The sequence below is a fragment of the Miscanthus floridulus genome, chromosome 11 (genome assembly GCF_019320115.1).
Source record: "Miscanthus floridulus cultivar M001 chromosome 11, ASM1932011v1, whole genome shotgun sequence".
In the NCBI taxonomy this organism is placed as follows: Eukaryota; Viridiplantae; Streptophyta; class Magnoliopsida; order Poales; family Poaceae; genus Miscanthus; species Miscanthus floridulus.
This window is the reverse complement of record NC_089590.1, coordinates 64,074,159-64,088,654: the sequence shown is the minus strand read 5'-3', so window position 1 is coordinate 64,088,654 and position 14,496 is coordinate 64,074,159. Positions and strand designations below refer to the sequence as shown.

General features: G+C 42.1%; 1 protein-coding gene across 2 annotated transcripts; it reads right to left on the bottom strand.

Moving 5' to 3' along the window:
• Positions 1 to 3,822: 3,822 nt before the first annotated feature.
• LOC136490997 ((+)-neomenthol dehydrogenase-like) lies at positions 3,823 to 8,235 on the bottom strand. Of its 2 annotated transcripts, none has more exons than XM_066487207.1 (5): positions 7,990 to 8,235; positions 6,871 to 7,117; positions 6,636 to 6,710; positions 4,538 to 4,732; positions 3,823 to 4,428 (listed from the first exon to the last, which is right to left on the bottom strand). In XM_066487207.1, exons 1-5 carry the CDS (start codon positions 8,022 to 8,024, stop codon positions 4,045 to 4,047), a joined length of 936 nt encoding a protein of 311 aa, XP_066343304.1. In that variant the 5' UTR covers positions 8,025 to 8,235; the 3' UTR covers positions 3,823 to 4,044. The 2 variants fall into 2 exon arrangements, with proteins under 2 accessions (XP_066343304.1, XP_066343305.1); XM_066487208.1 differs by having other exon boundaries at positions 3,824 to 4,428; positions 6,871 to 7,114.
• Positions 8,236 to 14,496: the final 6,261 nt, after the last annotated feature.

Below are 14,496 nucleotides of genomic sequence, written 5' to 3'. Positions count from 1 at the left end.
TAGGGCTGGGCCTGGTAGTTCTCCATCGAGGCTTTGTACTCGGAGAGCCGAAGACCCGTCATGGAGGTTGGCCGGCGACGAGCGGAGCGCCCTTCAGGAGTAGATATGAACACGAGATCTGTACCGAGTCGTGCAGGACGACTGGCCCGAGCTGGTCGGGTAGATCTATTGTGGGTAGCAGTTACCTGCTCATTAGGTTGACTTTGAACTAAACTTACCAGAGCTAGGGTTTCAGCAAGTTGGGTGTCGACCCGATCGATGGAGTCGAGCAGGTCGGTGTTGTCGATCTGCTTCCCTTTGTAGTGGGGAAGCGGACGACGGGTTGTCGGCGTGGCTGAAGGCGATGCGGACATGGTCGACGCCAGATCCACCGTGGTCGGAGCCGTAGCTGATGTAGGTGAAGCAGTGGTCGACGCGGATTGAGTCCGCGCCTCCTCCGTGATCATGGTGATGAAGTCGTCGGAGCCAGTGGTCCAGGTGATTTGGCCAACGGTGAACGTGAGGCTGTTCGGCGTAGCCACGGAGCCAGAGATGATGACCATCTTGTTTGCTTGGAGAGCAGTACGCACACCCCCTACCTGGTGCGCCACTGTCGATGAAATATGGTCGGCGGTCTACCTAAGGGTATGCCCAAGGTAGTAAATTGTCGGCAGACAGATGCGCAAGCCACAAACAAGACGGTGATGCAAGACAGACACAAGGTTTTATCCAGGTTCGGCCGCCGCGAAGCCGTAATACCTACGTCCTGTGTCTGATTGTATTGCTGTATGTCAATGAGAGATGTTTTTAGAGGGGTCCCCTGCCCGCCTTATATAGTCCGGGGGGCAGGGTTACAGATCTGGAAACTAATCCTAGCCAGTTACAATTGCCATAGGTGGCCGGATAAGGATTCCTATTCTAACCGACCAGGATCTTGCTTGATCTCTAAATCTGCTTTGACTCCTTGCGCGGGACTCCGAACAGGTTGGCCGGGCCGTGCGTCGTCTTCCAGTGGACCGGACCCCCTGATCCGGGCCGGCCCAAGCCTAGCCATAAGGGTATAGGGGTTAATACCCCCACACCATCGTTGAACAACGGGGCATAGGTTGCGGCGGCCGTGCCGACGAACTTTGCACACGCTAATAGCCACTGGCGCACCATCGAGCTCCACACATGCGCCACCGAGCTTCCATGATGGATGCTCCAGCAAGCAGGCGAGAGGAGTTTCATGTGACGCCGCCCCACTAGTGAGTTACTTGCGTCGATGCTGCACCGACAAGCTCCGCGTCGGCGTCGAGCTCCGCAACGACGAGTATCCACTCGCCCAAGCAGCAAGGTGACATTGCGTTGCAACAACATGTTGCAAGTGTATGTTCAAGGTGTTTCAACTGTTTGAGATGAATGTTGCAAGTTGTCTACCTGGATGTTGCAAAAATACATCTAGATGTTGCAATACGTATATAAAAATATTTCATCTGTTTCGAATGTATGTTGCAAGTGTTTTATCTAGATATTACATATGTTTCACGCATATGTTGCAAGTGCATGTTCCAAATGTTTTAGTTGTTTTAGACATATATTGCATTTGTTTCATGTTCAGTGTTTCATGTTCAGAGGTACGATCGGAGGAGCGCATGGATTCCTACGTGCGTGTGCGAAGCGGAGCACACGTGGGCGGTCCTCGCGTGGCCTTCTTCCTCAGCAGCGTAGTCGGCAGTCGGCACGCACACGCCAGGCTGAGGCTGGGAACAGACGGTGGAGTAAAAAGCGCACGCATGTAGCCACAGCGCGGTGCGCACGGAGGTGGTTTCCTCTCCCACCACCTCCTCATGCTGTAATTTGGCGCGTTCCACGGGGAACGGAGCTGCGAATCAGAGCGGGTGGGGCACGCGACACAGACCAGGCACGAGCGTCCATAGGCTAGCTCTACCATTTCGGATTATGAGAATTTGGATGAAAAAACTCTACACCATCTATGCAGGAGAGATTTTAGAGCATTATCTACTAACATACTTTTAGAATCCCAAAATCCTACGAAACTTGGAAGCAGTGGGATACTTAGAATCCAAGAATTTTTATCCCATTCAAACGGCACCTAAACCTTCTGTAAATCATAGCATAGACATAGACATTTATGTATATATAGGCATATTCAAACCCTACGAACACACACCTACTCCTATGAGCACATCCGAAAAACTGAGGCTAGGCCCTAATGATGGCACACATAAACTTTCTCTCTCTATGAGCACATTCTAAAGACTAAAACTGGATCGACAGGTCTCGAGATTACCATAGGCATCTCGCTGTCATGAGGCACGTCGCCTATCACCAAAAAAACAACGTCGTTAAATCATAAGATAAATCTAGAAAAATACGAGCACTTACATCAAATCGAGGACTTAAACCTGAGTAAATATGTTTTCACCACAAAGAACCCAACCAGTTAAGCTATGCTTAGTTCACATGCATCTAAATCTTAACATTACTAAATTAGATATATCCAGCAAAATCTCTACATTAATCCTCATGAGATGTTCAGTTCAAAAACAAAATACTCATGCGATGTAATAGAAAAATATAAATACAATAAATGCTTATAAATATCATAAACATCTGGCCTTCAACTAATAGACTCTAATCATCGTTACCAACAATAGTCAATGAATTTATTCTGTTTTATAAAAAAAATTACCACACAATTATGAAAATCCATAAACTACTCCCTACATTTAATTACCTACCTCTACCATTATGAAATATAATTCATAATAACTTCTTAAATTTGTGTCTAAACACTACCAAAATGGTGGAGTTCTCCTAATGTTCTAAGCAGTAATAAGAACAATACACCAGTCCTAGCACACGGGATCCTCCCTAGGAGACATTTGGTAGGACAATCCGGTGAGAATGACAGTGGTATGGTGATTGGGAGAATCAAGTGGCGACGGTGAGCCTTAGTGTGGCTTGTGGCACTTGTTTGGTTACACAAGCTTTTGTGGCAAGCTCAACACCGTGACATATTCTTTATGGATCTATAGCGTGGACCAGAGGTTGTGTTTTGGTAACCCATACCATGGGATACATCCTTGTCTTCAAAAGGTTGTCCTCTCTTAACTTTCTCTTTACCTTACGCATTAAGTTTTCGCATTGTGCTTGTTTTGCATGGCTTTTATCTCTAGATTAGCATAGCTTGGTTGATAGAAATGCTTCTAGTTTAGTTTGCAAAACTCTTTGTGAGTTGGTTAAGATAGGTCACACTAGAAAGTCTAAGGTGCATACATACTAGTTAGTTTATGTTTTTCTTGTGTAGATCAGGTTGAGCCAATGTTAAGGTTTTAAGCTAAAGTGACCTCACTCCCTCCCTCTTGGACTCATGAAAAGCAAAACGTTGTTAGATTCTAAAATAAATTTAGAAAAATATAGACACCTGCATTAAGTTAAGAAATTACTAAGATGGGAGATTTCACAAAAAAAAATCTAATCTAATCAGTTGAGGTACACTCGGATTGCTCCGAACATTTGTGTGTCATGTCGTGCCACACTGCTCCTGCTGCACCATGACTCCTAGATCCAAAGCAGAGAACGTTCCTTGCGTTTGCATAGTGCTGACACACCCCATCCTATTCGCTTAGTCGTATCATCCAGGCTTATCAGTCATAATACAGTGTTTTCTCTCACAACAAAATGACATCAGCCGACTTATAAGCCACAGAAACGATCAAGTGAACGGGGTGATTATCTTGCCATGCAAAAAGGGTCTGTGTCAGACTGTCAGTAGGGGCAAAAAACCCCTCCAACTCGTTAAAAAAAAAGGTCAGTGCCACTATATATGTATTACCAGGTCAGTAGGGGCCAAAACCCCCTCCAACTCGTTCAAAAAATCAAATGGCATGCATCATCAGGTCATCACCACAAACGTTCCCAAACATAATCAATTTATTACCAGAATCGTCCAGCACCATTCGCTACCACACTCTCAAACAAGCAACATACCATGCATGATACCAAGTGGTCCAAATACACCGTGAGAAGCAGCCGCAGCGAGCCAGGCCGATCCAGAAATCACACGAAGGAGGCCAGCTTCTTGCCCTCCTCAAAGAAAGCGCCGGTCACCCTGCCGTCCGGTAGCAGTGCTACCTTCACCACGTTGCTCGCGCCCTCCTCCGGCGTCAGGAGCCCCGAGTGTAAGGTTATGTCACTTTTGACATAGCCGGGATGCGCGCAGTTAATGCGCAGCGCGGGCTGCTTCGCCGCCAGGATCCTTGAGTACGCGTTCACGGCCGCCTTGCTCACCTTGTAGGCCGCGAACGCTACTGGCCACCCGCGTGCTTCTGCTGTGCCGGCCTTGAAGTCTCTCAGGAACTGGTCCAGCAGTTGGTCCAGCCTCTCCTCGGTGAGCTTGCTCACGTCGTTCACCTCTTGCTTCAGATCCTCGTTTCTGAAATGCTGTATTGATGAAGAACTTCTTTTAAGACAACTGACGACCACTGAGCCAATTGGGGAGTGGCCTATGAATGGCTGGATTGGATGTTGAATTTGATCAATAAGAAGGTACCCTTAGCAACCCAAAGTCGGAGGAGACATTAACGATTCTTCCATCGTCGGAGGCTTTCAGCAGAGGCAGCAAGGCTTCGATCACATGCTTTGTGCCGTAGTAGTTTGTCTGCAGGCCTTCCTTTGCAGCGTTGTAGGTCTCCCGGCTGTTTCGCCACAACCATTCAAGCCTCTGATCCCTATCCATGAGATTGAACTGCCGCACACATGAACAGAAAAGCTTGTTCAGTAGTAGACAATTAAGGTATAGATTCAGGGTTTCTTTAGATTATTCTTAACCATGAAAGATATGGGTTATTTAGATACATAATTAGAGGCTTACTTTAATTTTTTATAATGATAGAGGTAGGCAACTTAGATGCAAATCTTAGAGTATTACTTTAGGTTAAATTTTACAATAATAGATGTGGATGATTTGGAAGCATACTAAATTAGATTGTTACTTTAGGATACTTTTTATAACGATGGAAGTGGATGATTTAGAATCAAAACTAAATCTATAATAATGTGTCATGAAGACCTTGCCTTACAAAATTAATCATTGGATACTAACAAGCGTCGTTCCACTAGACATCATTTTTACTATTACTAATTCAAGGCTTTACTAGTTAATCACGTTGATCCTTTCAAGACGTGCTAGAAAAAAGATAAATTTCATAGATCCTTACAAAAATCAGAAACACCAAGCCGTCTATTTAGCATAATCTAATTACAACTAAAAATAGTAACCATTATATTTGTTTTGTTTTCTAAATAATTACACACCTCTTCCATTATTTAAATAGGTCTAAAGTAACCGCCTAATCTTGATCCAGATTACCTACCACTGCCATTATGTAAAATAACACAAAGTAACCCTAATATTCATCTAAATTATCCACACGTCCCATTTTGAGAAAGACTACAATCCATTATCTGATTTTGATCCCTAAGAAACTCCATAACAGAAATCATATCACTTCTGACTTTTGAAACCGAACAAAAGTACCCCCCCCCCCCCCCCCCCCCCCTCACCATTTCAAAATGGTTTTCCAGCCATTTTTGTTGACGTGGTAATGGAGCCCACATGTCAGATGGTCTCTCTCTTTCTCTCTTGTTTTACTCTTAACTGAAAAATCATAACATTTCATATGAAGTAGAATCAAGATAAATCTATATCCAGATTGTAGATCTTGATCCGATCTACAACTTTGTAGTTTAGATCATTTAGGGCTCAAATAATTTTTTTAAGATATTATATTTTTAAAAATTCAAATCTTTGAACTTTGAAACAGCCTCGGATGTAGATATGGCCTATACCAAAGTTGTTACTCACTTCTATCATTATTAATATAAAAATTCTAAAAGTATGCATGCATAAATGTGTGTCACTATTTAGATCCTATAAGCATCTACATTGAATTGAGTCAAATACATAGCTGAATCAACGGTTTCAACTGAACACATATTGAGTACATGTATATGAAGGTGTCATGTAAAGGGGGAAATATTAATAGCAATGGGGAAGTATATAAGGATAATTGATAACTAAAGTCTGTCACAACTCACAAGTGGAGAAAGATCAGAAAGTAGCAATATAAGTATTCTATTATAATATACAACACATGGAGTATCTAGTGAACACTATGTCAAACACAAATGGAAATGTGATGCAAATGGAGAAAACATGAAATGAGGATGGAAAAATATATAAAATAATTATACTTGTATCAACAAAGAAAAAGAAATGTATTTATCAATAATGTGTTAGAATATGAACACATGAGAGAGAGTTTTAAACTAAACATAGGTTAACACATGAAGGTGTCATGTAGAGCAGAAAATTATGAATTAGGATGGAAATGTGTATAGAACAATGGGTAAACTAAAATATCACAACTCAATACAAATAAAAAAGTATCTACATGAGCATTGTATTAGAATATAAGCAAATAAGAGAAATAAAAAATAAAGCAATTTTGACTAGTCATGGCTCCAAATCTATATGTAAATAAATTTGTAATACTTATATCCTTTATAATTACTGACCCATGAGGTAGCACTAGTATATGGACTAGCATATCCTAGTGTCTACCACTAGGAGAAAATATAAACCTCACCTTTTCCTCTCTCGATTCTAGATCATCAACAGGATCTTGAGAGTACACGACCCCACCAACCGCGGCATTATTTACCTACAAATATACAAGTGAAGTACTATTGATCACCGGCGAGCCAGTCAAGCTTTTGAGACGCCAGAAGATGATGACTTACTAGGGTATCTTTTCTTTTTTTTTGAATCGGAAGCTTTTATTAAACCAAAGAGCAGTACATCGAGTTGATACTCAGCCTTACCAGGATATCTAACTTCCCGAATCGGGTATTCAAGAAGTTTGCTACTCGAGCAATGCTAGAAACGTCCGTGATATCAAGCTGGTGAAAAAGAACATCGGAGAGAGCCAGCCCTTTGAGCTTCTCGATGGCTTCCGCGCCCATCCCCTCGTCCAATGCTGTCAAAACGACGGTGATGCCATTGACGGCCAGCTGTCGGCACACCTCTAGCCCGATACCTCTGTTCGCACCGGTGACCACGGCAATTCTGCTAAAGCACCAACCACAATAGTACTGAGCCTGATCCTTGTAGTAATTTTGAGTAAATTAAATGTACACCGGGTCATTCAACTCAACTAGATGCACACTCTTTTTGTGTGGGGGGAGGGGGGGCTAAAATCCTCTTCACGACCACCCAACCAATAGGTCAACACCACAACTCTATTATGGATTGTAACTTAGGGAACAACAACCCAACTCAAAAGACTTGCACAAGATGCATCACTAAGCATGAACTAAACAACTCAAAAACACATCCCAACAACTACACGCCTAAGAAGACACTTAGAAAGAAACCTTATTGCCATTGAGGAATAACGCTGAACCGAAAGGCCTCCAAGGAGGTAAGGTCACAACATCAAAGATGTCAGCGGCGGTCTTCATACATGCCAGAGTTAAAGTTTTAATCTGAAGATCCATGGCAGGAGGTTAGAAGTGTGCCGACACTAGCACAAAGCTAGGTAGAGCTACAACATGCACCCATGGGGCGCCTCCGCAGGGTCCGATTGTAGGTGCCCCAGATCGATGAGCCGCTCCCAAGGATGGGCCTGCCACATTTATCCCTCATGCGTGGCATTCGTCGGATCTGATAGAAACAAAATGTGCCTCGCCGTCACACAGCCTTCTAGCAGCGACAACGTGCCATGGGGAGAGGGTGAAGGCAAGCTCGAGCGGAGGCCGGATGCTGCAGGGACCTGGTACTGGGAGCTCGGCGCCTCGGCCAGATCCTCACTTTGACGGTTATTAAGTTCGGTGAGCATACAGGAAAAAGTTTAAGGGACTCTGATACACTCTCTTACTATCTTCTTAGGACACGGCACGCGAGCATTGAGCATGGCGATATCATATATGGCATGAACGTACCTTGTGTTGCGAGGACGGGAGATAGCGTCTTCCATGAGCGTGCACTAGCTGCGAGCTCGAGCAGCAGGGATGGGAGCTGTCTTACTCCAAAACTGATCGGTCTGGGCAGATATATGTGGTTAGAGAAGAACAGAGAATGAACACGCATCTCGTCGACGATGATATATTTCGAAAGTTTGGAGGTTAGCAGTGTTAATCAGTCGACCATCACGTGAACTAGCTAGGACAAACGATAAGATCGTGGATTTGTGGAACACTGGAACGTGATACACACACCAACAGTTCCGTGGCTTGTGACTTGTGTGGTCTCCGTTCTGTCCACCAGCAGACATCGAATTGACGGTTGCCAAAACCTGTCCTTCACGATTCCTTCCGCCCAGTGAAAAAAAAACATGCGGCAGAGCTATACGTGAACGTGACAGCCCAAGCTCACAGGTATCCCATCTCGTACTGTTTTCGAAAACGCTCATATTAGCCCAAGCTCACAGATATCCCATCCCGTACTGTTTTCGAAAACGCTGGACACCGGAGACCTGGACGTCCAATCTGGCGCGTCGCGTCGGACCATGGGTCCCATAACTGATACTCCCTCCTCCCCATAATAAAAGGCGTTACGGGATACTGTCAACGTTAACTGATTTATAAAAAATACGTGTAATATTATCTATATCACTAGATGAGTTTGTTACGAGAATATATTAAACGATCTAGGTATGTTATTCTTTTATATGTGTAAATAGTTACAGTTAAAAAAGATGACTTCTCGAGAAGCGAGAATGACTTATTTTGGGATAAAGGGCGTAACAATCAACCCATTCATGTCACACACCATGCATTCGTCGTCCTTCTCATGTGCTCCCTCCGTCCTAAAAAGAGTGTCGTTTTTTACTTTCAGACATTTTATTTGACCATCCGTCTTATTCAAATTTTTTCTATAAATATTATATATTTTGTTATGACTTATTTTATTTCAATAATGATTTATTTATTTTATAATTTACACAAAATTTTTGAATAAGACGAACGATCAAACACGATGTCTAAAAGTAAAAAAAAACATCACTCTTTTTGGGATGGAGGGAGTACAGCTAGAGGAACCCTGTCGCAGCACACTAGAGAATGATTGAACAAACTAGTGTTTAAATCCAGGGGTTAAAGTTTAGAGGTGTCACGTCGAGGGTGTTCGGATAGTAGTAATAAAATAAATTATAGAAGTCCTCGGTAATCCTACGAGACGAATTTATTAAGCCTAATTAATCCGTCATTAGCACATGCTACTGTAGCACCACATTGTCAAATCATAGACCGATTAGGTTTAAAAAATTCATCTCGCAAATTAGTCACAAATTATGCAATTAGTTATTTTTTTAGTCTATATTTAATACTCTATGCATATATCCAAACATCCGATGTGATAGGGACTAAAGTTTAGGAGTTTAGTCCCTATCATATTGGATGTTTAGACACATGTATGGAGTATTAAATATAGAGTAATTACGAAATTAAATGCACATATTGAGACTAATTTGTGAGACGAATTTTTTTAAGCCTAATTAGCCCATAATTTAATAATGTGGTGCTACAGTAAATATGTGCTAATGACTGAATTAATTAGGCTTAATAAATTCGTCTCGCGGATTACTGAGGACTTATGTAATTTATTTTATTATTACTATCCAAACACTCCACATGTGACACCCGATGTGACATATCTAAACTTTAGCCCCTAAATTTAAACACCCCCACTTATTGCACCATCGGAAAACAAGTCACCGCAACATCACAAAACACTTCTCGATCTCTATTTCTGTCTGGATCAAAACAAAACAGTAACATCCATATAAAATGTAATTGTAACAAAATCAACATATATTTTTTAGAATTACACAGTGCAACACAGACGCTTCACAACGTACGCATACTCACCCCTATAAATGCACGCACAAAAACTCTACCCCTATGAGCATCTTCGAAGACTTGGGCCAGCAAATCCTCGAGATTGAGATTGACGAACCTATGACGCAACTATTGACAGGAACGTCGTCTACCACTGAATACACAACGCCGTTAAATATTTACTCCTACGGGAAAGTCGAACCTAGGACCTGAAGTGCTACTCGGACCCTTGTAACTACTAGGCTACATGCCATTTCGTAGCAAAATTCAACTTATTGTCGAGATATCTAGTTATAATTGCTACAAAATAAAACAAATGCATATAGATACACATCTCCATCTCGATAAAAACATATCAAAATTCATTTATTATGCAGTGCAACATCGCGAAAAAAATCATGGCAACAAAATCGACTTGATGGAACGGCTGACTTTAAGCCAAGCCACCAAACAATGTCTACAATTGTAGTAGGTGGTAGCTATGACTATTATAAGTTCATTTGGGAGAACTGTGCCCCTTCCAAAAGTTAAGTTTTTTGGCTACATATTGTGGCAGAACCGTCCGAAATAACACACTTACGGAGGCGATTGTCTTCTACTAGACACTAAGCACCTCGAATGTGAGCTACATCAGACAGTTCCGTCGAGCATACCCCATAAGAGAACACAAAAATCATATTTTTCCATCAGGATCACAAATGAGAGAATAAAGCTTACAACATTTTAGCCATTTCTTACATCACTTTTCATGCAACATCAGAGTATAATATTTATTGTTTATAACAGCGGAATATAATCATGTTATTAGAGTCTCAGTGGAAATAAAATCATTTAATGGCAAGTTAAACATTAACATGATGATCAGTTATATACATCATAACAGGTTATAAGTTTTTCCATTGTAAAACATTTTGGGTGAAAATTTCAAATAAACTCTATGTCCGCAACGTTAAGAAAATCCTCGCTGAGCCCACCAGGAGGTTTCCACACACAAGTGCCAGCTCCACATGTTCTTGTCACCTGCAACAGGGTAGAACAAACCCTGAGTACTCAATTATACTCCGCAAGGCTTACCTGTCAGGAGGAAATAAAAGACTCTAAGGATATGCAAGGCTATCTGGCTCGTGGGTTATTGCATCTGTTGGAAGCAGTACTAAAAGTGCGTCCTTATATTCAATTTCATTTGCAGTCACCATTAGTTCATTAACTAACCATTCTATATAAGCACCTATGCTACTTTCAAGCAGGTGGATTAGCGATCAGACCATTTTATCATCTTTTATATTCTAGTTCTTACTACAGTGCTAGTAGCCCTGGGCAAATTTTATCGAGAACCGAGAACCGAACCAAAAAAACCGAACCGAGATTACCAGAACCAAATCTTGGTTCCCTGTTCGGTTCCCATTTCCTAAGAACCAAAATTTGTTCGGTTAATTCGGTTCCTCTCCTCGGTTAACCGAACTAATCGAGGAACTGAACTCCCGCCTCCTAGAGACCCAGGAGTCCCGATGCCCCCCTGCGACAGGCTGACCTCCCGCAGCGCCACATCCCCGCTCAGAGTCTAGTGCGCCATCCTGAGTCGCTGATTTTTTGGAAGCCAGGAGTTGGTTGGTTAGTTCGGTTCAGAATCGGAACCGAACCGAACTAACCGAAGCCGAACTTCGTCGGTACTGATATTTTGGAAGAACCGATCGGTACCGACTTTCCTAGGAACCGAAGAACCGAGGAACCAAGGATTCGGTTTGGTTCGGTTCGGTAGTACCGAATGCCTAGGGCTACATGCTAGATCATAGACAAGTCGTACCTGATTACCCGGCGATTCGAGAATCAATGTGCCTAGCTGGGTACCCCAAAACACATGCCCCGCTTGTACCCCAGGCATAAGTAGGACCAACCCACCACTCTCCTATCAAGGGGTCCAGGTCCCTGTCCAAATTTGGACTCTAAGCCCCCACACCTGAGTCCCGAACTTAGTGTGGTGCTTAGATGTCCACCATCCTCATCTCCAATCAGTCGGTTCGGAAAGAGCCGAAACCCACGACAAGAGAGCAACGAGTCTTCTCTACTCCCATAAATAAATATGTGCTCATGATAATAAGTCTGTAACCTAACTAGAATCCAATGCAACGGTCGGTCCTTAACCGACATAGATGGAACAAGTGCAACCCGAGCCTTGCTCGAATGCCAACCAAGTCCAGATCCAAAGTACCATTCCGCCCGGTCTCCAATTACCATTCATATATATTTTCTAGGTGATAATAACATAATAGTAATAATAATATCTTTCCTATCTCTCGCGAGTGACAGGTAATCACTCGACTTCTACCGGAGTCCTGTAGCATAGCAATCTACACGATCCTGTCATACTAGTAAAACTCATAGGATAAGGATATATATATATATATATATATATATATATATATATATATATATATATATATATATATATATTCAACTCCTTAAACTTAATGCACAAGCATAAATTAAAGTGCAGAATAATAGAGGTTATGCACCGGGGCTTGCCTGGGTAAGATATAACCAAAAATTACCATTCCATAGTGACGACATGATCACCAAGGCACCATCTTTTCTGCTACTCCGGTCGACTCCATGATCCATCATTGTTCCTATTATGACATACGTGGATGCAACGCAGAGACGTAATTAATCAAAGGCAACCGCAACCCTTAAACTACGTTTACGCCTCTCACGCTAACGAGCTAGCTCTAGTGACTAACGTACTAGGCCACGTATCCATGTTGTCGAATAAGACGTTATTTCTCAACAAATATTTTAGTTCTACAACCCCAAGGTGTTCCTCTATTTCGTTGAATTAATATATATTCGAACTAGGACTCATTAGCTACCTTAGTAAACTAATTATCCTAAGTTACAAAAATTATAAGAGAACTCATAATAATACAATGAAACTACTGTAAAATTTTCAAGTCTATCACTTGCATCATTTGATCACAATAATTCATACAAAATGATATCTTAATGATACTAAGCACTTTAAAATAACCAGAGCAACCCTAAAAATAGCGCCAACGAGATGAACAAAATACATTAACAGATAGATCTTGATTTTAGGAACCTAACAAAATTGGTTTCACTATTTTTGGATCCCTAAATGATTTTATATCTAAATAATAAAAATCAGCTCAAAATTTATTTTAGAAAACCTTTTCTAATTCCCTGGAAAACGAAAAGGGCACCGCGGCCCACTCAGCCCAGCGCGAGGCGCGACCACGCGCGGCAAGCCGGCCTAACAAGCGGCCCAAGGCAGGGAGCCCGCGAGCGCTGGCAACCTTGCAAAAAGGCCCCCCGATACTATAAGAACTACAGTTACAGGGATGTTTCAAAATTAGATTTCTTTTGAAGGCTCAGTGAGAGAATCCCCCCACCTATTTCTTTGTATTCTATTAAATGAAATGACAAAGTACAGTTACAAAACAAGGAATTATAGGTGCACAAGCTGTGCAGCAAAAAGGAGCTTGCAAGCTCAAGAAGAAAATGACCAAAAACATTATGCTAAATTCTCTAGATACATATACAGGGAACCTACAAGGTTCGGTTTGACCTTGATACAAATCAGGCCAATCTCTTCCTTAAACCGAGCATTCTAGTTGTCCATGTTGCAAGGATTGTTGTCAAAAATCAATCTGTTCCTTGAAGTCCATATGACCCAGCAGGCTGTGATAACAATTTCTCTGAAGATGACATTCCCAAAAGCAGTTCTAGCTTCTATCATCATGTCTAATGGAGGGAGATTCAGGTTCCAACCAATACCAAGATAGGCCCAGAAATCCTGACTGAAAGGGCACTAAAAAAAGATGCATACAAGTTTCTTCGAGGCCTCTGTTGCAAATAGGACAAGAGTAGTCTTCCAAGTATTTGTTCTTCCTCCTCAGAAGGTTCCTAGTATTCAATCTGTCCTTAAGCAAGAGCCTGAAGAAAAAATTGTGCTTACCTAAGTTGCCTGCAGTCCACAGCCATCTGAACAAGGGTGAGGAGTCTTGAGTTCCTTGCAGGAGTTTGTAAGCTTTCTTGGAGCTAAAATTTAGTGAGTTCCACCTGTATGTCCAAGTATCCCAAACTTGTTGATCACCAACTTCTTGCTGCAGAAGGACTTGAAGAGATGCCAACTCTTCTGATGCTTGAACTGATAGGGGAAGTGTGAAATTTCTGTTAGCTTCACTCTCCACGAAAAATTTTAAAGAACATTTCTGCTTGTTGGCAAAAGAATACAAATGAGGAAATCTATCACTAGGACTGGAGTTCAGCCAGTTGTCCTTCCAAAATAGAATGGAGTTACCCAAATTAGGCTTGCAAATTGTCGTGGTGCTTAAATCATGGTGGAGTTTGAGCACATCCTTCCACCAGAAAGAACCGACAGGGGACCTTGCATGTGGGGGAGTGTTATTGTTGACATGGAACTTTTCCTAAGTTAACTGAACCCAAGGGATTTCAGCATGATTGTAAAATTTATCAAGATATTTCAGCAGGAGAGCTTTATTCTGGGTTTTCAGATCAATAATACCAAGACCTCCTTTATTCTTAGGCCTACATGCAGGTTGCCAGGCAGCTAAGCAGGACCCCTTTTTCTTG

Excerpts from the sequence above, each read along its gene's own strand:
- LOC136490997 (XM_066487207.1), bottom strand. The coding sequence starts at position 8,024 with ATGGAAGACGCTATCTCCCGTCCTCGCAACACAAG. Across the intron at positions 7,118-7,989 it reads TCCCGTCCTCGCAACACAAG|CAGAATTGCCGTGGTCACCG; the intron begins GTACGTTCATGC and ends TTGGTGCTTTAG. Across the intron at positions 4,733-6,635 it reads TAGAATCGAGAGAGGAAAAG|TTCAATCTCATGGATAGGGA; the intron begins GTGAGGTTTATA and ends TGTGTGCGGCAG.